This window comes from Meles meles, chromosome 2, assembly GCF_922984935.1.
Source record: "Meles meles chromosome 2, mMelMel3.1 paternal haplotype, whole genome shotgun sequence".
Classification (NCBI taxonomy): domain Eukaryota; kingdom Metazoa; phylum Chordata; class Mammalia; order Carnivora; family Mustelidae; genus Meles; species Meles meles.
Window position 1 is genome coordinate 196,537,390 of NC_060067.1, and position 24,715 is coordinate 196,562,104.

General features: G+C 44.2%; 1 protein-coding gene across 1 annotated transcript in view; it reads right to left on the reverse strand.

The window, feature by feature from the left end:
* Positions 1-24,415, reverse strand: part of WWC2 (WW and C2 domain containing 2) — a 205,435-nt gene extending 181,020 nt beyond the window's left edge. The window contains exon 1 of the mRNA XM_045997408.1: positions 23,949-24,415. Coding sequence (XP_045853364.1) covers positions 23,949-24,079 — 131 coding nt within the window. The 5' untranslated portion in view covers positions 24,080-24,415. The remainder of the gene's footprint in view (positions 1-23,948) is intronic.
* Positions 24,416-24,715: the final 300 nt, after the last annotated feature.

Consider the following 24,715-nt stretch of genomic DNA (forward strand, 5'->3'; position numbering starts at 1 on the left):
CCACATCGGGCTCCCTGCTAAGCAGAGAGCCTGATTCTCCCTCTCCCTCTGCCTCTTCCCCCTGCTTGTGCTCTCTCTCTAATAAATAAATAAAATCTTTATGGGTGCCTGGGTGGCTCAGTGGGTTAAGCTTCTGTCTTTGGCTCAGGTCATGAGCTCAGCATCCTAGGATCAAGCCCCGCATCATTGCATCATCCCCGCATCATTGCATCATCGAGCTCTCTGCTCAGCAGGGGACCTGCTTCTCCTTTCCCCCTCTGCCTGCCTCTCTTCCTACTTGTGATCTTTCTCTTTCTGTCAAATAAATAAATAAAATCTTAAAAAAAAAAAAGATATTGGGGAGCCTGGGTGGCTCAGTGGGTTAAAGCCTCTGCCTTCAGCTCAGGTTATGATCTCAGAGTCCTGGGTTCGAGCCCCACATTGGACTCTCTGCTCAGCGGTGAACCTGCTTCCTCCTCTCTCTCTCTGCCTGCCTCTCTGCCTACTTGTGATCTTTGCTGTCAAATAAATAAATAAAATCTTAAAAAAAATTTTTAAAAAGATATTAAGTGAAAAGTTCAAGCTATAAATGATGTCTAATACTTTCACGTTTGGTTTACAAAAAATAAATATGACACTATCTGCATTTTAAAAAGGGGGGGGGGGAACAGATCCATAACATCCGATTAACAATATAACCTCTTTTGAGTTGAAACTGCAAGAGACTTTCATTGTCTACCTAATATATTAAGTAAGGGAGGAAGCTGCTAAGAGAATGACTGGAATTCCGAGGGACCTGATTGTCTACATATTTCAAATGGGGAGGCATGCCAACACGAAGGAATGCCCACTGCAGTGAGGGCACCTAGAGTCCCAAAAGGAGAGAACACGAAAAGAAAGAAAAGAAATATCAAGGCATTTCAAAGGCTCGTGGATCTCTTTTAGCCACGGACCCTAAGACCAAAAACAGCCATGATCTCCTTGAACACCACCTTGACAGTGCTGTACTAAGTCTTCGATACCCTTAGAAATAAAAGGCAATTGTATATTACAACCCTACATCATTATTAGCAAATCAGATTCCATTCTCACCAAAAAATGCTTATCCATTCTTCATAAAAACCTAAAAAAGAGAAAACCAGGCTCCAAAAGCGTTTGTTAACTTACTTAAGCAGACAGACAGAATGGTAACCCTTCCGTACTTATGGGTAATACCAATACAGCGAAGTTACGTGGTATAGCACTGTACCGGGGCCGGGGGCAGGGGGAAACTGTCACAATAGTAAAACAATGCATTCAAACAGAGAAACGTTCACCAGGCTGTTCCAACCACATTTATTGGAAACCACCCCTACAAGGTCTCACTGTACCTGTGCCATGACCTTCTTATGCAGAGGGCGGCCAGAATGGAATGTCCATTGTTCTCCTGTGCTGTCCTGAGAAGCACTACAGACTTATACTTCCTGAGAGAAAGTTTAATGCAGTGCCTAAGAATAAGCCAGAAGTCAGAAATTCAGACTCGAATTCAGATTCAGTTGTCTCTCGGGAAGCAAAAAAAGTTTATTAACAAACTTACGCGAAGGAGGCACTGTAATTCTTTCCATGCCTCACTGAGAACCTGACAAGTAAAGGAAATCTTTCTAAAGAATTTTTTTAGTTCCTCTGATAGAAAGTACTATATAAGGCAAATGGAAATTTCAGAACTGATCCATAAAATAAATTCTCTTCAATCTATTAATCTGGCCCCCAAAACTGATAACAATGGGGTACTGTACAAAACTTTCAATTCCTACGAAAATGTTGAGCATCAATAAAAGTGGCCAACTGTTCCCAAGTTCTTGAAAAACACTTCTTAATATGGCAAGTATTTAATTTTTAATGAATTTCAAATGCCTACCACTGAACTAGGTAGTAAAGAGAATTGAAAAGGGTGAGATTTGCTCCCTACTGTCAAGGAACACGAAAGCCAGTGTCCCTGGGAGACCAGAAACCTTTAGTGAAGCAGTTAAACAGCGTGCGTGATGAGGGACTATATGCTTAAGCACTGTAATTAACAGAATCAGAGAAATTATCCATTGAATCATTCATGAGTCAGCAAATACTTAGGAAGAGCTTAAAACATGCCAAACACCACAGTGAAATGGGGAGCACAGAGCAGGGAATAATAACAGCAGCAGGAATAATAAAACAGTAGCAGCTACTTATTGACGATGTCTGTGTAACACACCCTGTGCTAAAGTGCTCTAAAATTATCTCATTTAATCTCCCAACCACCCTAGGAGGTCGGCATTATAGAGTAGCTCCATGTTTCACATTTAACAATGAGGCTCCGAAAGCTGGGTCAAATGAATCTGGTTTTATTTCAGGCCCTACTCACAAGCTCACTTAATTCTGGACCTCAGTTTCCTTAATCTATGAAATGATTATAGTAGAAGGATTAAATGATATAATTATGTGGGCACCAGAACAGTTAAGAGTCCATCGGATTCCAAATCCTACATTCTAGAACTGCAGTACTACGCAGAGGGCCATGGCGAGGTTACAAGTTCTCTGCTGCAACTGGAAGATTTGGGAACAAAGCTGGTTCCAATACAGAAATCTTTTATTCCGCCTAACGCCAGGATAGTGGAGATTCCAACGGATTGCTTCCTGCTTCCGTGGCTTAACAATGTCAAGGACCTCACCTCTTCCCGTCTTACTCCAACACCCGGGGGCAGCAAGATGGAGGCCGTAGTTCCAGGCCAAACAACACAAGAAGAAAAAGACAAACTGTCTTTTCTTCTAGCTTTTCCCATGGACTCAGGCCAATTTCCCCTGACCTCTCACTGGCCAGAACTGACCATGTGCCCATTCTTGACCCGGTCCTCAACGAAAGGGGTGTCCCTTCCACACCCGGCATACACCAAGTATCTCAGGCAAAATGAAGAATTAAGAGAGGTATTTACAGAGACTGAAAAGTTAAGGCCCCTCCTAATGAATCCACAGGACACGGGTCACAACCAAGGAAGAGAAGAATTCCACGTGGGGAGAGTGGAGAGCCTGAAACACAGAAGTGTACACTGGGCGGCACAAACTCCACAATGGACGGCAGAAACTTCAGTCAGACTAGAGAAATGGGGGTCACGCTCAATGTGTGACCAACGTGAAGTCCACTGTGAAGCGTGTCACACAACTACTTGTACCACTCAAGGAAGCACCCACTGAGCCACCAAATTTAGAGATCACTTGTGACGCAACAATACAGAACTGATATCGTGAATACGTACACACGTTCATCCCTGTGTCTTGTTCAAAGTGCAACTAGTCTCAGAGGGTGGTAAATAAGAGAGTTGGGGACAGCAAACTGCTCCCTTTTTAAATTCTTTCCCCATTCTCACACACAAGTAAAAATAAACTAGTGTGAGCATTCACAGGCCTTAGAGACTTTCCAAATTAGCCTCCATATTCATTCAACCAGGTTTGATGTAAAAGCTAATCTATCCTTTAGCCTGAAAATACAATGGTATATAAATCCTGGAAAGTTCTGAGGAAACTGCTTCCATTTCATTGACAACAGCTCCTCTGCAACTCTCAAGAAACCTCTAGCTTTAGTTGCTTTGGAAATGACGAGTGGGCAGAAAGAACATCGCATGTGTACCATCAAGTCATATTCTGAGAAGCACCATGATCCTGCTGGAGAACGAGGGCCACCGCACCTGCCAGCCTTCTCTGGCCCGATGGGATGGTGGAGGACTAAATTTAGAAACAAGTGACCAGGAGCAGGTCTTCACCACAGAGATGGAGCCCTGAAGAGCAGCACTGACTTCGTCTCTCCACCAACCCATAACAATAAGTGGTTTTCGCCCAGTTCTGGTCAGCACCGGGCAAAAGTCATCTGGACACTGGGATGGACAAGTGAGTGGCTTTTCAGTTACCGTGAGGAACAAAAAAGCTCACAGAGAGAGTCTCTGCGGAAGGAGGAAACCCGGACAGGTAGAGGAACTGGATAGGGCTGGGACTTGCATGAGGCAAGCCAAGGTCCCAGGACACAAAACTGGAGGGGACGCTGCCTCCCAGGGCCACGCCATGCAGCTGCCTACCCCAAACCTGCACAAGGGTAAGAGTGAGTCCTGCGTCCAAGGCCTCATCTGGTGAGGCGCTGGCTCCCACCCTGGTCCAGCCCTGGAAGTGAACGGTGACAGTACGTCTCCTCTCAGCAGCTGTAAGCATCCGTTACTCACCGTCTCAAAGGCCTCCCAACTGGGTACAGTTGGGAACATGGGAGGTTACTCCGCTCCTCTAATCTGGAGAGAAGAACTTGAGAATGGGCATGAATTCTGCTGGAACACCGAAGACACCTACAGACTGGAGTCAATTCAAAAAGAAGCGTACAGAATCTTCTACTCTGACATTTAACAAATTCCCAAAAGAAGTTGAGTATGAAGAGTTGTCCATAGGCCTAACGTGATGTGGCGGCAGGGGGGAGCGAGGAAGTAGATAGTATTATATGATGCAAAACCAACATAAATACCTTTAATTTTAATTTTCTTTCACAGCTGAACACAGAGACAACTCCCTTCAATGAAATGCTTCTTTGATCAAATGCGTATTTGATTAAAGGGAAGGAGTCATCACATTTTTCACCAATATTAGCATTTTCAATTTTTTTTAGCATTCATTTTTATAACAATAAACTTAATTATAAAATAGTATGGTGGCCACAGTACCACAACAGAACAGTTGTCAGGAAGCACCCACACAGAGCTGAAACTAGCCATCGGAGAATCTGAATTCAGCATCCGAAGGCAGATCCCGTGATGCTGAGCCTACAGTGCCCTTGAATGTGAGTCACCTGAAAGAGAACTAGCAAAATCGAGCATGCCCGGACACCTTCATTCCAAGGAAAATAACTTATTTTATGTAAGAGCTTCCAGCCTTGAGCCATCAGTGGAATGAAGGCAATTGGAAGGAAAGACTATAATTCTAGACCAGCCTTGCCCCCTCCCCAGTGCCCCACACACACTAAAAGCAGCTCTAAGAGCCCCATGTTGTCTCCAAACACCATGGCAGGGATGCCGCACTGGGGACATTTCCGGCACTTGGGATCATTTCTTTGGCTCCACGATGTATCAGAAAAATTTAGTGTGTTAGCCATTTCTATGCTTTTCAGGAGAAAGCCCGAGTTACCAGAGATTCTAAATTCGGACATAAAGAGGAATTCAAAACTGAGCATTGATGAAGTAGAAGGCAACGATGAAATCACAACCTATCAGAAGCTCTGATACAGCTCAAGCAGGAAAAAGTGTTCTTTGACTCTCTTACGATCCCTGGCTGGGTCTAAAAATTAAACTGACAAAGATTATTAGAAGAAAAGCATACAGATTTATTCAGTAAGTTTTACGTGACATGGAAGCCTTCATAAGGAAATGGAAGCCCCAAAGAAGCAACCAGACCTGTGTATTTTCATGCTAGGTTTGATGCAGAGTGGGCAATGGTTGAGGAATATACTAGATTTAGGTGTGTGCCATGTTTTGGGGGGGTACGTCCTGAACCCCATCAGATCCAAGGGATAGTCTTAGCTTTTACTGCTAATACTAATAAGCAATAAGGAAAATAAAGTAAGCAATCTCAAGAAGTTACCAAAAAGCGAAAAACAAAGCATAAGGAAGGAATGAATAAAGATAAAAGCAAAAAGTACCAAATTAGAAAAAGAGTAGTTCATAAGGATAAAGTCAACAGCTGGTCACTTTAAGAAGGACCCATATTACTGAGCAATTAGCTGACCCGAACTAGAAAAAAAAAATGAAAAAGCACAAATGCACTAAGTAATAAATGAGAACAGGAAAACCACCACAAATGTAGTAGAAAGGAGAACATTAAGGGATTATCTTGTCCAATAAATTTGAAACACTGGTGATTTTCCAGGAAAATAGAAATACCAAACTGATCCCTGAAGACAGGGACCAAAACCCAATCATGAGAAAAGCCATACAGTTATCCAAGAACTAACCCTTCAGGCAAAGTAGGAGATCAAATTTACATACAGTAACTTATAAACATGAACTCCACCAAGTTGCAAGGAACACGCGATTCCGAAACACACTATTTGAACTGCTCCGAATTCTTAGGAACTCAGCATAACACTGATACCAGAATCTAATAAAGGGAATGTCAAAAGAGAAGACAAAAATGAGACAACTCTCATGAATATTAAAGTAAAAATGTTAAATGAAGTATTAGAATACAGAATCCAACAATACACCTCTTAAATGACTCAGTGGACTTCGTACCAAAATTCAAATTTTAAAAATTCATTAAATTATGACTAAAACTCATTATTAGTCTAAAGCACAAATTATCTCTATATAGTGAAAAGGCATGTAGAAAAATTCAAAATGTGTATTCAAAGTATATCAAAAAAATACAAAGATGGGGTGCCTGGGTGGCTCAGTGGGTTGGGGCCTCAGCCTTCGGCTCGGGTCATGGTCGTGGGGTCCTGGGATAGAGCCCTGCGTTGGGGTCTCTGCTCGGCAGGGAGGCTGCTTCCCCCTCTCTCTCTCTCTGCCTGCCTCTCTGCCTACTTGCGATCTCTGTCTGTCAGGTAAATAAATGAAATCTTTGAAAAAAAAAAAATACAGAGACAAATCAAGATCCATGTGTACAACACGGAGATTTAAGGCACGGTATGTTGCCATTCTTGCCTTCGGGTTTAAAAACAGAGAATACTGGTCTCTTTGAGGACAGACCCCCCCCCCTTACCCCCTTCCCTCCTCAGAGGCAATTACCATCCTGATGTCAGGTTGGATCACTCCTGTTTTAAATCTTGACCACATATAAATGTATCCACAAAGGCTATCTACTCCAGTTTTGTGGGTTTTTAAAAAAATTTACATGAGTGATAGACTGCATATATACTTCTGAAACTTGCTTTGTTTCTCTAAACACTGTCATCAAGATTTATCTATGTTGATATATGTAAGAAGATTCTAGCTCATTTATTTTTAACTGCGGTATAGCTTTCTGTTATACAACTAAACCCCAAAAGTTGTTTATCACAATCCCCTAATGATGGACATTTGGATTGTTGCCCATTTTCTGCTTTTTCAAATTAGGCTACAAGGAACTTGCTCGTACGTACGTGCAAGAGTCGCTCTAGGACACACACACGGAGCCCCGGACTCACGCTCAGGAATACAGATGTTTAACCTGCCATACATTGCCAACTGCTCCCCTTAGTGATACTGTCGGCCCACCTTTCTATCAGCACCCACAGAAGCTCTCACAACCTGCATCCTCTCCACACTTGATGCTATCAGGCTTACTAATTTTAGTGAATCTGATGAAAATGAGATGGTATTTTGTTGGCATTTTACCCTGTGTTTCCCTTTCTGCTTACTAGTGAAATCAAGACCTCCATACATTCACTGCTGAGGCTGTCTCCTTTTTTTGAGCACGTCTGTTACTTTTTACCCGTTTTCCTCTGGATTCCCATTTACTTACTGAATAACAGATCTGTATTCAATAGGGATACTAACTTTCTACGGTTCTATGCAACACTGCCCCCCCCCCACTTCTTTTGCCTTTTAATTTTATTTGTGCCTTTTGCGTGTCACATTTTTTTCTGTCGTCAAACGTATGAATCTTTTCCTCAACAGTCTGGACTTCTTAGCCCAGACTACTGTGCCACACAGATACCTGCCTACCTATAATTTTCTCGTAGCTTAAAATCTGCTTTTCCATGTTGATTTTCCACATTCATCAATGTACAAGTTCTTGTGCAAGGGAAAGCACAGGAATCCAAATTGTACTTTTTAATACAGATGGCCTACTGAGCCAGCAGCATTTCTTAAATAATCCATTTCTGCCCCCACTGATTTTATACTTTGCCTAATAGTCTACAAATCAGTAGTAAAAATAACAATGATCCGACAAAAAATAAAAAAAAGAATATAAGACTTGGGCATCTGGCTGGCTCAGGTGGTGAAGGGCGCGACTCTTCATCTCGAGGTTGTAAATTGGAGCCTGACATTGGGTATAAAGGCTACTTAAAAATAAAATTTTTAAAAATCGGATGACTCAGTTCACAGAAGAGGAAAAATAAATGTTTAATCCCACTCATAATAGGTAGGAAATGTTATTTCACTGTCGTTTTAATACGTATCTCTCTTATCAATAAAAAATATCAAATGTTTTGACACATAATGTTTGGCAAAGATGTGGGGGAAAGGCACTAATTTGAAAGTTGCCAGGAGTAGAAACAGGTACGATGTCCATGGACGGCAGGCTAAACCAACCAATCAAAACCGTAAACGTGCATCCAATGACCCAGCCTTTTCACGTCTAGGAATTTACCTGTACTAAAGAAACTGACAGGGAGGAACTTAAATGACCATCAATGAAGAAATGGTTCAAAAAGATTCAGTACACTCACAGAACAGAATATTAAGAGGCGAGTTATACGCAACAGAATGGAACAATCTCTAACACTAAGAGGAAAACAAGGAGCTAAACGGCATTATAATTGTGTCAAAAAATACAAAGCCAAGATATATGTAGACCCGTACATGTGCTTATATAGTCTTGCTTATGTAAAGAGTATCTCTGGAACAATATACAAGAGCCTGATGATAGAGGTCTCTCCTTTTGGGGAGAGAAATGGGGGGGCACCAAGAGGCATGGGAAGGAGGCTGACTTTTTACTCTATTTGTTCTTGCATTTTGTAACACATAATTAGTCAAAAACTGGGAAACTTTTTGAAATAAAGGGAAAAAATTGTTAACTGATCCTGACTTGCTAAAATAATGGGGCATTTTCCCCATTGGGGGAAGAGGACTCCATTTAGCCCCTAAAGACTGAAGACCATAGTAACAGGGGAGTTGCAGAGCCCAGGAAAGAGAGAAAAATAGGGCAGGTGGTGGAATTTTCATATAAATGAATAAACAAGGAAATGAAGTTAAGAGGCTGACATTATAGAATATGAACGTATCTGCCTCAAGGTGTTTTAGTAAGGATTACATAAAATAAGGCATGTGGAAACCTAGGAGAGCCCCTGGTTCATAGTAAACACTATGAATGTGAGATCATTATTCCATAATCTGGGTCACACTCCTACAGGGTATACCAACCCCTAGTTATCCATCAGGTGATACACATAGTGCTGGGAAATGTACCCAACAAATATCATTCCAACTTGCAGTGAGTTTATAATTTAGCAGGAGACACAGGAAACATACATGTATACTTCTTTACACATAGTCATTCATAAAAGTGAAACACGTTCCATCTTCAGATGTTTCCCGTTTTGGTAAGTACTAACGACCTTTTGATTTCTGAAAAGTGACAAACTAGGTTAGCATACTGTGTAAATTGCAGTTAAATTTGGGCTCCCTACCTTCTAGTTAAACCTCAGTTTTCTTAGGGCACGTGGGTGGATCAGTCGGTTAAGCGTCTGCCTTCAGCTCAGGTCATGATCTCAGGGTCCTGGGATCGAGTCCCGCTTTGGGCTCCCTGCTCAGTATCCTTCCATCTTTATCAATTCACAGTATTTCATTTCTATGTACCATGATTATTCAACATGAATAAGGCATTTTTCAATAAAACATATACACACACAGAGCTTCAGACAGCTGACCTTGTAACCTTGAAAATTCTTAAAATAACTCATTTTCCAAATGATTCTTCATTTTCCTCTTCAAGGCCAGAAAACCAGAATCCAAGAGTTAAAGACAGACCTTGGAACAAGAATTGACATCAGTGGAAAGGAAATGAACTTTGTATACAAGAAGCATGGGTTAAATGAACATCCTTCTCAAACACTTACAGGCTCATTTTCAGTTCTGACTCTTATCCCAGAATATAGCATAGAATTACATTCTAACACTCTGTCTGCACTTTAAAAACTGGTAGCTTATCCAAAAATAAAAAAATAAAATAAAATAAATAAAAATCCAATTTAAATTTTCAGAATTAAAAAACAAGACTTTGGTTTAAAAAAGAAATCGCCATCTTCGGACATACAAAGTGCACAGCTACCGAGACGTTAGCGTAAGGAGGGGCCGGACGCTCTCTCCTAAAGGTGGAGAACTCCGCAGGAGGTGCTAAAATCTTGAAGGAGAAAGTTCTGTTTTCTTCCTGCAAACCCAGTAAAGGATTGGCGCTTGGGGTTCATTCTCAAGAGCGGGCTGGGGCAGAGGCGAGAAAGTGGGAGGAGGACAAAGGGCGTCTCTTCCCTGAGTCCTGGATTCTCTGAGGGAGAATTAATTACATTATCACTATAAATCCCTAACCCGGCCCTTCCCAGCTCTCCTGTCTATTCCAGGTCCAGCCAAATTCCTAGCACCCTCCTGGAGCATGAGCTCAGGGAAATCCGTCCCTTAGGCTCTCCGTGGGGCCAGGGCAAAGCTCTCTCAATTTTCATTCAAATGGGCCAACCTGAGTCCTTTGCTGCCACCACTAATTTAGGTAAACACTGCTAGTTTAAACAGCACAAAGGAGTGTAATCAAAAATCACACAACAGAATCAAACAGCAAGTCTAAGCAATCACCAGGAGTCAATGACGTTGAGACTCAAGGGGTTGGGGGGGGGGGGGGCAAGCAAGGCAACAGATACTGTCAAGACAAAAGAAGTCTTTAAGAATGAGATAAAGTGTGGTGTGGGGAGACTGCGAGGCAAGACTTAAAAAAAAAGAAAGAAAGAAAAGAAAAAAAAGTTGGGACATTTTAGATAAGTCATGGTTTTTCTATGCAAACCACTACACACAGCCTCTTTTCAGCCTCCACAGCAAACACAGTCAGACGGCCACCACCGACTAAAAGGACTCAACGCTTGGCTACTCGGCTGCAGCCCCGTAAAGTCTTTCCTCATTTGAATAGTATTTTAGGAATGTTTTGTCCATGTGTCGGATGATTATTCACTTCTACTGCATTCTTCCCTTCTCCGTGATAACCACAGGCATAGTAACAATTCATTTCATAAACAGACCATTCCCAACACTAAGTGATGCCCTTTTTTTAACCTGTTGAAATTCATATTTGTCCACGTCTCATTAAAGAGGGGAAGGTTAACTTTAACAACTGTTGCTCATAGCAACACAGGAACAAAAGATTTTTCCCATGCATAATCTAAGCATTTAATTAAAATTCACAATCTTGGATCTCAAACCAAGTCAAAAGTAGAAACGTAAGAATACTAGATTTCCAGGCAGAAGCAGATACACAATACATTGTTTAGCTCTCACAAAAACAAACAGAAGTGCAGCAACTTGTGACAGGGAGAAGAATGAGAAAGAAACGTCACATGATTCCTCTACAACCAGGGTGTTAGTGAGGGAGTGTTTTCTTCCAGGTAAGTTTCGTGGCACGAGTAAATCAAACAAAAACACACACACTCCCTCTTAGCTTCTGTCACTTCTCATTGACGAAGGCTGGCCCTTGAATCCCAAGCTGAGCAGTGGAAAGCAAAGTATAACATGGCAATTTACAGAAAGAGATGACTGTTCCCCCCAAGACTTAATGCTCCACTGCAACAAAGTAAAAAATAATTCCAATCAAGTTCTGTAATTTACACACTTGTGGTAAAACCACAGGATGTTGAGACAATGGATTGACCACTGGGGTTTAAAATCCATGAAAAAGAGAGAGCTCTAGGATCTGCAAGGGCTGGGATTCAGCTTTATGCTTTGAAAATTCTCCGTGCTTAATCATCAGTTCACCTGGAGGGGTGCAGGGCACATTGGGGAAGGTGGCAGTCCCGCAGAAGGCTGCACTGGGAGAAGACGGCGGTACAAGGTCAAAGGGTTTTCAGAACCAGAAGACAAGGGTAAAGAGGATTTATAGCATGTAGGATCTCAGCCTCTGAAGGAACTTAAAGCACTGGAATCAGGCAGAAGTGACAGAATCAACTCAGCTTTGAGTACCAAACCTGCCTCAGACACTGGGCTGGGTGTCCTCTGCGGGGCAGGAGTAAGTAACAGAATGCGTGACTTAACCAAACGGAGCCTACCAACTTGTCGGGGAAAATAAAAAGTAAATTCTGAAAAAGTCACAGCTTGATTTCAAGTGTGAAAACCCAGTACATGTACAGGATTAAGGATTAAGGCACTGGCAGGTTACCTGTGGTTAAGCTGTTTAGGGACACTCCATGTGCTGGAACCATCACTGTGTGCCGGCTAGGACTTCCAACGCCTAACGTACGCCCAGGGCCCTTCCCAGCAGTTGTCAGAGGCAGTACCTGGTTACACGCGCAGCTCTGGAGTCAGAGCGACAGGGTCGAGTTCTGCTACCATTGCCTCACAGCTTTGTGCCCGACACAAGTCACTTACCGCATTAAGTCTCACTTTCCTAAAATGGCGGCAATAATGGTGCCTTATCAAAGGTTTCACTGATTCGACAAATACTCGTTAAGAGCGCCCACGGAACGAGACACTGAAATACAACAGTAGACAAGACAGAGCGCACACGCCCTCGCGGGGCCTGACGGGACTTAGGAACAAGGCTCCGTACGCGGTACTTCTTCCATCACCGTCATCTCCGTCCCACATTCGTCACCTGTAGCACACTCCAATGTGTAACGCATGTTCCAAGAATAAGGAAACCATCTTCGCTGGAACAAAGTTTCACTAACCAAAAAAATAAATGTATGGAGACTCAGCCCTGTACTTCTCCCTGGGACCTCTTCTTTCCCTTCTCTCCCAGGGATCTTATCCCATCCCACCATTTAAACATACTATCTACATACACCCAGATTTACTATCTCGAGTTCTGAGCTCTCTTCCAAACTCCAGACTCTACATCTGGCCACCTGGTGGGTATCTCCATGTGTATGTTGTAAGAGGCATCGTAGACCTCAACTCTAGATTACTGATCCAAGTGACTACCGACCAACCATAGTCCTCCCTCGGTCCTTCCCCATCTGTGTATCAGTAAATCCTTCATTCCTCTCTTTTCCTCGTGCCTCACAGAGCCAAAGCACAAGTTCTCATCCCAATCCATCCACTGCTCTCCATTGCCAAACCCATCATTCTAGTTCAAAATCAAATGGTTTCTCACCTAGATTATCTCATCACGATGGCTTCTAACACTCCTTCTCCACAGAGTAGTGATGGCTTGTTAAATGGATAAGGTCTTCCGAAGAAATGTTCCCTTTGTGGAAAGATAGCAGGAGCACACACGGGCGCACACACACGAGCACATACACCTCCATTCCTCCATTCAACTTAAAACTTGTCCAGTGGCTCCCAAATGCCTTCAATGTTGATGGTCTACAAGGCATACCTAGTCAGACCCTTTCCATGTCTCTGCCTCATCTCCTAAGACCCTCGTCCCACTGCATCTCTACACTGTGGTCACTCCGGCTGCCTTTCAGCTCCTTGAACACTCCCAACCTCTTTAGCACTTTAGGACAGTGGGGTCCGGGAGAATGTTCGGCACTGATGGAAGTGTTCCACACCTGCACACGTGGCTCCTGAACTCTTAGCTGGTGGCTAACAAGACTGAGAAAGGAGCTTTTTAACTTTATTTAATTTTGATTAATTTAAATAGCCACATATTCCTAGCCGCTATCACCGCCAGACAGAGCAGAACTAGGGCTTCTGCCTAGCCTTTTCCTCTGCATGGACCGTCCCAGCCTTCATGCAGATGGCTCTGCCTTACCCTGATGGCTCAGTTAAAAGTCAGCTCCTCAGAAAGGCCTTTCCCTACCGCCGCACCCAAACTAGCTCCCAGCGACATTCTTTATTATGTCATCTTGTTTATTTTCATCCAAACACACTCGCTACTGCCTTTATAATTTGTCATCCCTAAATGAGAACATAAAATCCATGGAAGTAGGGACCTTGCCCATTCCGTTCAATGCCACGTCCCCCACGATGTATGTTAGGCAGACAGTGTTTTCAATAAATCTTCAATGAAGGGTTGAACAAGTAAATGAGTGAGTGACGGGGGGGGGGGGGTCAAGTCAGTAAGAGCAGGCTGGGGACAGATATGGAGGCTGATGGAAGAAGCCAAAGGTCCTTCGAATACTTACATTTCATTTATACGGGTATGGGGGTCTGCAGTGTTCTCAAGTGCCCCATGGGGACAGGCAGTCCAAGCAGACAGCACAGAAGAATGGTGCACATGCAAAGCAGGTCTCCCTCCTTAACAGACTTGAAATCAATTTTATGAGAACATTAGCGATGCAGACACACAGATGCTCCTACATCTGAGACATTAGGAAATCTCTCAAGAATGCATCTATATACATCTAAAGGCATACCTTTCGGGGGGAAGCTGAAAGCGGCATTAGACAACCGAGTCAGCCTATAGCCTTCGGATCTGCAACAGCAAACCAGGGCATTCATCTTCGGCCAAGTTAAATACCAGTTTATAGTTACGTGGTCCTAAAAGAAATGTCATGAGCTGCGCCACTTAGCAGAAAGGGGGGGAGGGAGGAATGAGGGGAGAAAGTAAACCTCTACCAAGGTCAAACACCCAGAAAATCAGCAAAAAGGGCAAGAACACATAGTGTGGACAGAACTACCGACCAGCCAGAAATGAACATACCTAAGATCTGTAAGCGGACAAAACTGACAACCCAGGGATATCGTATACAATACGGATTCCACACATTCATTCACTGTCGCAATTTCAAAGGGAAAAAAAAAAGATTGGCATTTAAATGTATCTCTAAGAAAAACCGTAACACCAAGGAAAACTGGAGAATAAGGTTTTGCACCGTGTGAAACAGTGTGCTCTTGCCGTCTTTTGCAGTAAAAGCTATGTCTTCCGTGCTTTGAACTTGACTGAGTATCAGTGTCACTTAATAAAATTACCTTCTCATAAAACGGACCAATGTCAGTAAAGTACACAACACATTCCCCAGTCCAGCACCAAGACAGAGTCTTAATCAGGACTGCAGAGCACAGATCGCTGTCCGTCAATATTTCCCATCCCTGTCGGCACTCATACTCAGGGTCAGAGTTGGTGACCACGACGGCCACGGCCACGCTGGAAAAGCAGTACATGCAAAAGCAGCACCAGTTGCACCAAAGGAAAGCCTCTCCGCCCGCCCAGTCCCAACACACTCCTTTTTACAGGAATACCAGGGACACTCTTTAGCTAAAAGTCAGTGGCTTTTCATAATCAAGGTAATGTCTACATTACTTTCCATTCCCTACCCCTGCTGCCACGGAGACCGAAGTAAGTTAAATGTACACCTCTGGTCCAATTCTCTGTCGGGACCACCTCAACACCTCCAATGTCACAGGAATGAAAGCAGGGTCCCCAACAATGAGCTCTTTTACCCTGCCATGTCCCACTTCCTATGGGCCCCACTTTCGGTGCTGCTTGCCACTGGCCTCTCAGAACCATGAGTTCTTTCCTTTTTTGTTTTCTTTTTTTTTTTTTTTCCCATTTATTTATTTATTTATTTATTTTTAAAGATTTTATTTATTTGACAGACGGAGATCACAAGCAGGTAGAGAGGCAGGCAGAGAGAGAAGGGGAAGCAGGCTCCCCGCTGAGCAGAGAGCCCAATGTGGGGCTCGATCGCAGGACCCTGGGATGATGACCTGAGCCGAAGACAGAGGCCTTAACCCACTGAGCCACCCAAGTGCCCTGTTTTCATTTTTTAAAAGTTGTATCCATTTACTTTGAGAGAAAGAGAGAGCACGAGGGGAGGGACAGAGGGAGAGAGAGAACCTCAAGCAGACTCCCTACTGAGCTGACCCAGGCCTCCATCCCAGGACCCCAAGGCCACGATCCAAGCCGAAACCAAGAGTCCAATACTCAAGGGACTGAGCCATCCAGGCGCCCCACAACTATGATCTCAACTATGATCTCTCTCCTGGCATCAGAGCAAACAATATAGGAAGAATTATTCACAGAGTAAAACAATCTTCTCCTTTCACAGCATCTTTGGAACACTCTTGGCTATGACAGGCACCCGCTGTAAAAAGATAATACACAGACTCATTTTCTACTTGATCACCATCACCAACTTTGTGATTTTATAAACACCATCGATCTATCACAGGAAAATCAGTGTTTCCAACCATCAAGACTGATTACTATATTCAGACCTCCAATGGTAAACTGTTCCAGAAGTTCATCTTTCCCTGGTTTTCTCAGGTCCCCCCATCTGATTCCAGCTATCTCAGAGAAGCATGGGTTTGAAAACCTTTCTGTGGCATGCTGCATTTCATTAAAAGCAGTAAGTTAAGCAAGGCAACCACTCGAACTCAGCATCCGCATCGGACCCGTCATTATACTACATGATGTCTAGAGCCCAAGGTTATTTGTGAAAAAAATGATCCATGATGACTGACAAACATACCATTTTACCATATAAGATCACTATTTCTTCTAAATGTTTATACACAATATTGTTAAAGACTATCATCTCACTTTCTATCAGAGGTTGGCAAAATTTTTCGGTAAAGGGTCGGAGTAAATATTTTAAGCTTTGTGGGCTACGTACACTCTCTGTCACATATTCCTCTGTCTTTGTTTGTTTGCTTACAACCCTTTAATGATGTAAAAGCCATTCTTAGCTGGAGGGTTGTACAAAAACAAGGCTGCGGGCTGGGATCTGGCCCCGGGGCCGTAGTTCGCCCACCCTTGCTTTTCAAGTATACCAAAAAACCCATAATTACATAGTGCAGTCACATTTTGACTAAAGAAAAACACTTCCAACTGTTTTGTGTGTGTTTTGGTAACCTTTTTCAAATCAACTATTTCTGGGGAACAGTTTTAGATTTACAGAAAAAATGTACTTAGCACAGAGTTTCCATACGGCCCGCACTCAGTTTCCCCTATCAGGGTAAGTTTATTAAAATGAATGAACCAGGAATGCAGGATGTATTAACTGCAATCCACACTTTTTTCAGATTTCCTTAGTTTGTACCTAATGCCCTTCTTCTGTCCCAGGATCCTATCCAGGATACCACATGACACTTTGTCCTCATGTCTCCCTGGGCTCCTCTTAGCCATGACTGTTTCTCAGCCTTTCCTTGTTTCTGAGAATCACGACAGTTTTAAAGAGTACAGGTCAGATATTTTGTAGAAAGTCCTTCTACCCAGATCTGGTAGGTGAACGCTCTTCTCATGATTCGACTGGGGTTATGATAGTTTGGGGGGAGGACGACCACAAAGACTGTACCATTACCATCGCCTCGCACCAAGCGGACATTCACCCGAGTTATTACCACTGTTATTCACCTTGGTCACCTGGCCAAGACAGTGTTTGCCCGCTTTCCTCCAACTGGTTGGTTTGGTTTTTTTTTTTAACAATTAATAAAAATGAACTTGATCCTTACCATATATTACCAAACTAAAAACGTTAAAACATCAAATCATGTTTAATAAGCTGGTTATATACCTACACACATATATTATAATTCCTTATTTCCATGATTTACATCTAGGCCTCTTAAAACATATCATTTCGGATGAAGACAAAAATTAAGATGTTTTTTGGCACTGTCTTCTACTTTTAATTCCTCTGGCTGCTCCTCCTCACCCTTAGGCTAAATTAAAGGGATATCTAAGGAAAATGTAATAGATGCTACCCAAATTTTTTTTCACTTTTTAAATGGTGATTATGCAAACTAAACTGTAACCAACCTGAGCTGGGGCGGAAGCCTGTTCCTCCTGGAGCCTCCCAGAGCCCAGGGCGCTTGGCTGGCTGGCACGGTAAACACTGGGGAAGAGCCTATATCTTCCACTTGGGTGTTACATTGATTCAAAGCAGTGAGAAAAGGAGGAGGGATGTGAGACTAAACAGAACTGATGTCTCTTAGCTAACTTTTTCCTGGTCGGGTACTAAGCCAGAGGACACAAAAGACATGGGGAGAGAGGGAAGAGCTAAGAGGCTAGAATAAAGGCGCAAGCTTGGGTCACAGTAAGGCTAGCAAAACACTCTGCAGAGGGCAAGACAAATCCAAATCACAGTCAGATACCACCTCGTGGCCAGAAGAAATGTTTAAAACAAAACAAAACAAAACAAACGGAAAACAACAACTGCTGGTGAGGATGTGGAGAAACCAGAACCTTTGGACACTCCCAGGGGGAATGGTAAATAGCTTGGCAGAGCCTCAAAAAGTTAAACATAGAAGTCCCATGTGACGTAGCAGTTCCACTTCCAGGGATCTACCCAAGAGAATATATTCAAACAAAAATCATGCATGAATGCTCACGGCAGCATTATTTCTAACAGCCAAAAGGTGGAAGCAACCCAAACGCCCATCAACTGATGGAGAAACAAAGTGTATATGGTATATCCATACAACAGAATATGATTCAGTCATAAAAAGGAACGAAGTTCTGTCACCTGCTACAACATGGAGGAAATTTGAAAACATTGTGCTAAGTGAAAGAAGCCAGACACAAAAGGACACAGACTGTATGATTCCATTTACAGGAAGTGTCCAGAAATGGGACAACCATGAAGAACCAAAGGCAGCGCGGGTGGGGAAGGAATGGAAGGGGAGCTCTTAGCAGGCACGGTGTTTGTTTTGGAGGTGACAAAAGTGTCCAGGCATGTTCTGTTCTGGTTATGTTCAGGTTATGGCTGCATGACATTGTGAATATACTAAGAACCACTGAACAGTACTTTAAAATGGTTCAAACGGTGAATTTTTGGTGCCTTCTTTTATCTCAATCAAAAATCATATAATAACTGGGAAAAAAGCCACTGAAGAGAGTGGACCTGTATATCTGGTAAATCATTTTTAATCCATAACTTTCATATACACCATGTCTTTTAAAAACCCCTTTCCTAGTCTCTGTATGACCATGATAATTTTTCCAGTAACAGGAGCTTCAAAAAAAAAAAAATTAGTCCAGAATTCTACCAAGAAATCAGGTCAACCAATTTTAATCAAGCCCATAGCCTTGAACTTGACAGCCTACACAGACTGCAGGCCCCAGTTTCCAATCACTTCAAGAACTCCCACAGCAGCAAAAGGAAGCTGGCCACGCCCCTCTTCCATGGCAGCATCTTTCTCTCACTGACCACTTCCTCAAGAAAAGCAAGCCCTTGCCATTTACAAGGCAACATCTCCCAGTCCCACAGTCAGACCTCCTCAGGCACTTCCCAGCACACCTGGACTTCCCTACAGGAGACTGAAATACTAGCCTGCTGCAAGGCCACAGCCATAAGAGTTGACCAGGTAACTCGCAATTCAGTGATTTGCAGCTATTTAAAAAAAAAAAAAAAAAATTACTTATTTATAAATAATAGTCTTTCCTAAAAAATCAAGTGGTGCCCTAAGTCTTCCAACAAATTACACTGCTAACTAAGGACTATTAAAGTCATGGAAGAAATCTCAGTCATATACTAAGCAACCATTGCTCCCTCCTGCAAACACTATTGCAAACTGTGTTGTAAACATGAAATATTTCTTCGGGAATTTTTTGGAAGACAGCGCAGTTGAGTTTAAATTAGTGCTTCCCAGAGTGATTTAAAGAATAAAACAAAACAAAACAAAAAAACCCTTTCTTTAACAACCTCTCCACACCTCAAAACCTGTAATCACTCAAATAATTCACAGTAACTAACCACTTGGCACCCAAACTCAGCCGGCAGGAGAGGAAAGGATTTCCGGCAAACTATGACAATGACAGCTGTGATTAAGACTATAAGGGCTGATTTTTGTTTTCTTTGCTCTCATATAATTCCCATCTTTATACTATTAGTCAAAATGTAGCAGCTTAATTCTCTCATTATTTTTAATTTAACTGGAAAATCAATTGTCTCTGGTTGTTGGTGGTTATGGGCATATTTTTCAAAAGCCTTAACAATAAGGAACTGGAAGAGAGTAGCCCAACTAGCATTCTTTCATTAATTTAACAACTTTCTTCATTAATGGACCTAACCGACGTTCACTTAACATCTACTGTTCACTTAACATCTACCGTCTACAAAGGACGCAGAAAGCAGTAATAAGCAATTAGGTCTCTTGAGGAATTTACACTCTAGCAGTAGGTTTAGCAAAATTACTTGCTTTCACTTTGAAGGAAAGACAATACAGAGATCCTCAGATCCTAATCACGTGCCATAAAAAGAGCCAAGAGTTAGCTCAGCCATCAAGGATAGCAGACTAACATCCTCTTCCTCCTGTCACTGTCCCCACCCCACCCCCGGAACTTCTGCCCTCCAATCAGAAAGCACACGGGTCACTCAATATCTAATGCTAGCCGTAAGCCAAAGATTAGGTCTATCGGCAAGGTTTTGTGTGGTGGTAAATCTTTTACATTCACCTAGACAAAATTATTGTATCTCAGGATAACATTCAATCCAAGGACAGAAAATGAGCAAAATCCTACTGAGAATTCGTACAACTACTCACCCAGGCTCTGAGGCCTGCCCACCTTGGCCCCTTATTCCTGAGGCAATGAATCCAAACCCACCTTTTTCTCCTATGTTGAATGGAGGGGGTGTTTTTTAAGCACCACACCATTTGGCCATGATCTATGGGCCACCATAAATGCCAGCTGGTGTGGTCAAAGGCTGTCCATGGTGGGCAAAGGAAGAGGTGAGGGAGGGAGCAGACCTCCAAAATAACAGTTAACCCACCCGGGTAGGGGGGAAATGGGAGGCAAGGAATCATAGACCGGGAGATGTCCTCAGAACTGGTAAGGAGGGAGGGGGAGGGCAAAGTCAAGCCCATCATAGTAAAATTGTAATCTACTCAGGAACGAGACAGAGCCCTTAACTCTTCCCCAAAGAGAACTTCCAATGTGCCCAAGAGTACACTGGATTTCCAAGTTCTACCTGGCCCTGTGCTGCTGTTCTGTGGGGTCAACCTGGTGGGCCTCCATCCCTACTCCCAAGGCATTCAAGACCCAGAACCTACCTGTGGCTAACTGCGGGATCTAAGAATCACAAAAAGTTAACAGGAACCTTTGAAGACCAATAAAGACCGGTCAATCAGCTTGAAAAATCAACACCAGGCAAAGAGGTTCTACTCCATCCAAATACCCCCGAGCATGTCCAGGTGTTCCAGCGGTCTACAGGAAGGACACAGGAGTCTAGAGTCAAACTATCTGACTTCAAATCTTGGCCAACTTTTAACAGCAATAAGCAATGTCTCTGTGACTCCATTTCCTCGTCTGTAACTGAAGATAATAATAGCACCAAGTCAGAAGACTAATGAGAAAAGAGAATGAGCTTACGGGTAAGAAGCTTAGCCCAATGACTGCCACACGGTAAACACCAAATAAACAGGTACAGTACGTCCACCACTTCCAAGGGTCACCCAAACTACCTCTCAGTTCCTGCAGTGGAATGACACCATCACCACTCCTATTTGGCTGGGCCCTCGCTGTGGACCCCTAACCATCCCTATGAAGTACGTGGTATTAGCTTTATCTCAGAGTTGAAAATGAAGGTTTAGAGGGACTCACAAACTCAGCCAAGCTTACTCAGTTAATAAGTGGTGGGGCGAGAAAAGCTTTAATCACGTCCCAGCGAAGTTTGCATTATTTCATCTACCCCCAAAAGCTCAGAAGTAGGTTAACACTGTGGTATTCTAAAACCACTATTATTGAACAAAATTACGTTCTTGTAAAAGCCTCCAGCCTTCCCCCACCCTGCCACTAAAACTGCATGTGTATCCATATAGTCAGAAATACTCCACCAATTCTGATAGACTTCCAGAATTTTTCTTAACAAATATGACGGGGAAATCATCATGACCATTTTAATTAATTGATGTTAAAAGTTCAAAAGTACTGCATTCGGTACTTATATCAAGTTTATCAAGACACTTTTCCTCCAGGATTTGTAACCTGATCCTGTAGGAGAATGGGCACACTCCAATTGGACTGTGTAACATACTCTTTTTTCCATATGGTTGGTAAGTGTCTCACAATATTGGCTAGAGTTCATAATTGCTTCAAATATCCTCTCACATAATTTAGCAAGACTTAAAGTCACTTTCCTGCCCTGGAAGAAAACACAATCAAATTTAAACTAAGTATGTCAGCAATGACCCTGGATCTCACAGAATTTTTTAAAACTCATAGTGAGATCCAGAAATGGGTATAACCAAATATCTATTTCCAAATACTTAAAGATCTAACTGCTTGAAAAGAAAACTGGAATAATAACAAGTCATCTTAGTCAAAACTGTTTATCCAAATAAATTAATTGGTTACCCAGTTTCCTGAAAACAGAGTTCATGATAATTGTTAATCCATTAACAGTTTAAAATAAAAGGCATGCTTAACTTGTTTAATTAGTAGTGATATGGGCAAGCCAAGTCATATCTCACTTTCTATTTGCTTTACCCAGGCATTACATATTCTTATAATCTTTGTTGGTAAATACAAATGAGATGATATAATTGAACATGCAAAATGAAGAGAATCTGAAATGCCTAAAAATTTCAAGAATTCACCGCAATTTCAAGAACCTGAAACTCCAAGTATGAGAGAGCAGAATTACCACATAACTGTAAAAGTCAAATATTTATACAGGTGCCTTAGAAGTCACTGCTGGGTGCACACCATCATCACTGACATTTAGTATCTGTTAAACAGTTTCAAGTGCAAGGGCATAAGTCAAATAACTGACCCAGAGCGTGAAGTTTATGACAACAAGTAATGTGTCTGGAGAAACTGTGAAGGTGTGATGCCTGTGATAACTTTCATCAGGCCAGCAACAGGCAGCCAGGCTGTGGTGAGAGAGAACCTCAGCACAGGTGCCTTTTCTCATTTCAAAAAGGAAACCTAAACTGATACCTTCATGGATAATTTAATAAGGATTGTTCCATAAATTTATAATGTCATTTATGACTTTCTTAGAATTACTCTTTAATAGCTTTCAAAAAACAATATTCTTAAGATAAAAGTTAACTGAGAACACAAAGTACAAAACTATTTCAACTTCAAATTAAGAAAAGGGGTAACAGAAGCACCTAAAAGGTTATAAATCCCTAATTTACAATTAGGAACACCTCCTTAACGGCCACTTTACAAATTTACAATTAGGAATATCTCCTATTATTCTTACAATAAGTCCAACTTTCAGAAGTTTTCCTTTTAAGGGTAACGAGACCGATGGGATAGAGGACCAACATTCGTGAACATTCAGGAAAATTCAGCTCCTCAGCTTCTTAAATGACGGCTTGATCTCCGAGCAGGAGTAGAAAGTGTGTTGAAAACTCCAAGAAACCATGCTAAGCTCATGTCTGTTTCCATGTTCACTGCACTTCTTTCTTCAAAACAGAATTTGCCTTTTCAAGATCTAGGGCTCAGTTCAAGTTTTCAGGTGAAGACTTACAATAAGCGGTAAACCAAACCTTCCCCCCACCTCCCGCCCAAGAAAAGTGTTTCTAAACCCCGAGGAGCAAATCTAACAACATCCACAGCTAAGGCCCAGCGAGGAAGGGTGCCTGGAACCCCCCTCCAAGCCCAAGACCTCCCGCCTGACCCGGGGCGCGCCCCGACAAGAACTTGCAGTCCAGGCTGGCAGCCAAGGACGGTCAGAGAGAGAGAGAGAGATGCCACAGGTGGCCGGGGTCGGCTGGTTCCCCACCTTACACTTAGGCCTTCTCCGGGAGGCTCCCGGCCCGTCCCCGCCTCCCAAAGGCCGAAGCAACCCGCCAGCTCCAGTTTGGCCCACTTTAGGCGGAGACGAGCTCGCGGCAGGGCTCAGGTGGCTCCTCGGGGTCCGTTAACGGGGCACGAAGTGCCAGCCCGGGGCGCCAATTCCACCCTTCCCTCCCGGCCGGGAGTGTCCGAAGGTCCCAGGGGGCGTCGGGAACGGAGCGGGCAAAGAGGCCCTGGAAGGGGAGGCTCCAACCGAGCCCCTCCGGGACTGCTCACCGGCTGCTGGTCCCGAACCTCCTTCCCGAGACCCCTCCCGGCACCCCGGGGTCGGCGACGCCCCACGCCCCACGCCCCCCGCGCCGCGGGCGCCGCCGATCGGCCGAATCTCCCGGACAACAGCCGTCGCCGCCGCGCTTCTGAGGCGGGTCCCCGCGCCCACCCGCGGCCCGGCCGCCCACCTGTCCCGGGGGTCGATCCAGCTGGTCCTCCTGGTGTTGTGGTCGATGTAGAAGACCTTGCCGTCGTAGTCCCTGGCCTCCTCCCAGCCCCGGGGTAGCGGCAGCTGCCCGCTCCCGGCCCTCCTAGGCATGGTCGGCGGCCTCGCCGGCGAGCGGCGCCTCCATAGGGACCGGGCGCGGGACGCGGCGGGAACGCGACTGCCCGGCCCGGCCGCCGCACCCGACGCGGGCGCCGGCGAGGGGCTGCGGGGCGCGGGGCGCGGCGGGGCCACGCGCGGGGGCGCCTCAGGAAACCCTGCTCTCGGCCCCGCCGGGGATCAGTCCACCATGTCTGCGTCGGAGCTGGCGAGCGAACCCTCCTCCTCCACCTCCTCCTCCTCCTCCTCGCGGCTGCAGCCGCTGCCTCCGCCTCTTCCTCCTCCTCCTCCCCGTCCCCCTGTGGCCGCCGAGGGTCGCGGCGCCCAGGCTGCCCGAGCCGCCGCCGTCTGGGCTCGGATCCGGGAAGCTCGGCGGAGCGGCGGCCGCGGCGGCGACGGGCCTCCTCATTTGCGTGCGATTAGCATGCGCCCCGCCCCGGGCCCGCCCCCGCCCGCCCCTCCCCTCGCTGGGCTCATCTGCATGCACATTCCTCGCCGCCACATTCCAGGGCTTAACCCTGCAGCTCCCGGGGCCCGATGCCTGAGCTGGGGCGCTGAGCCGAGCCGGAGCCTCGGCCCTGGGCGGGCGCGGAGGAGGGGCGCTGAGGGACCAGGTGGGTGGGAGGAGGG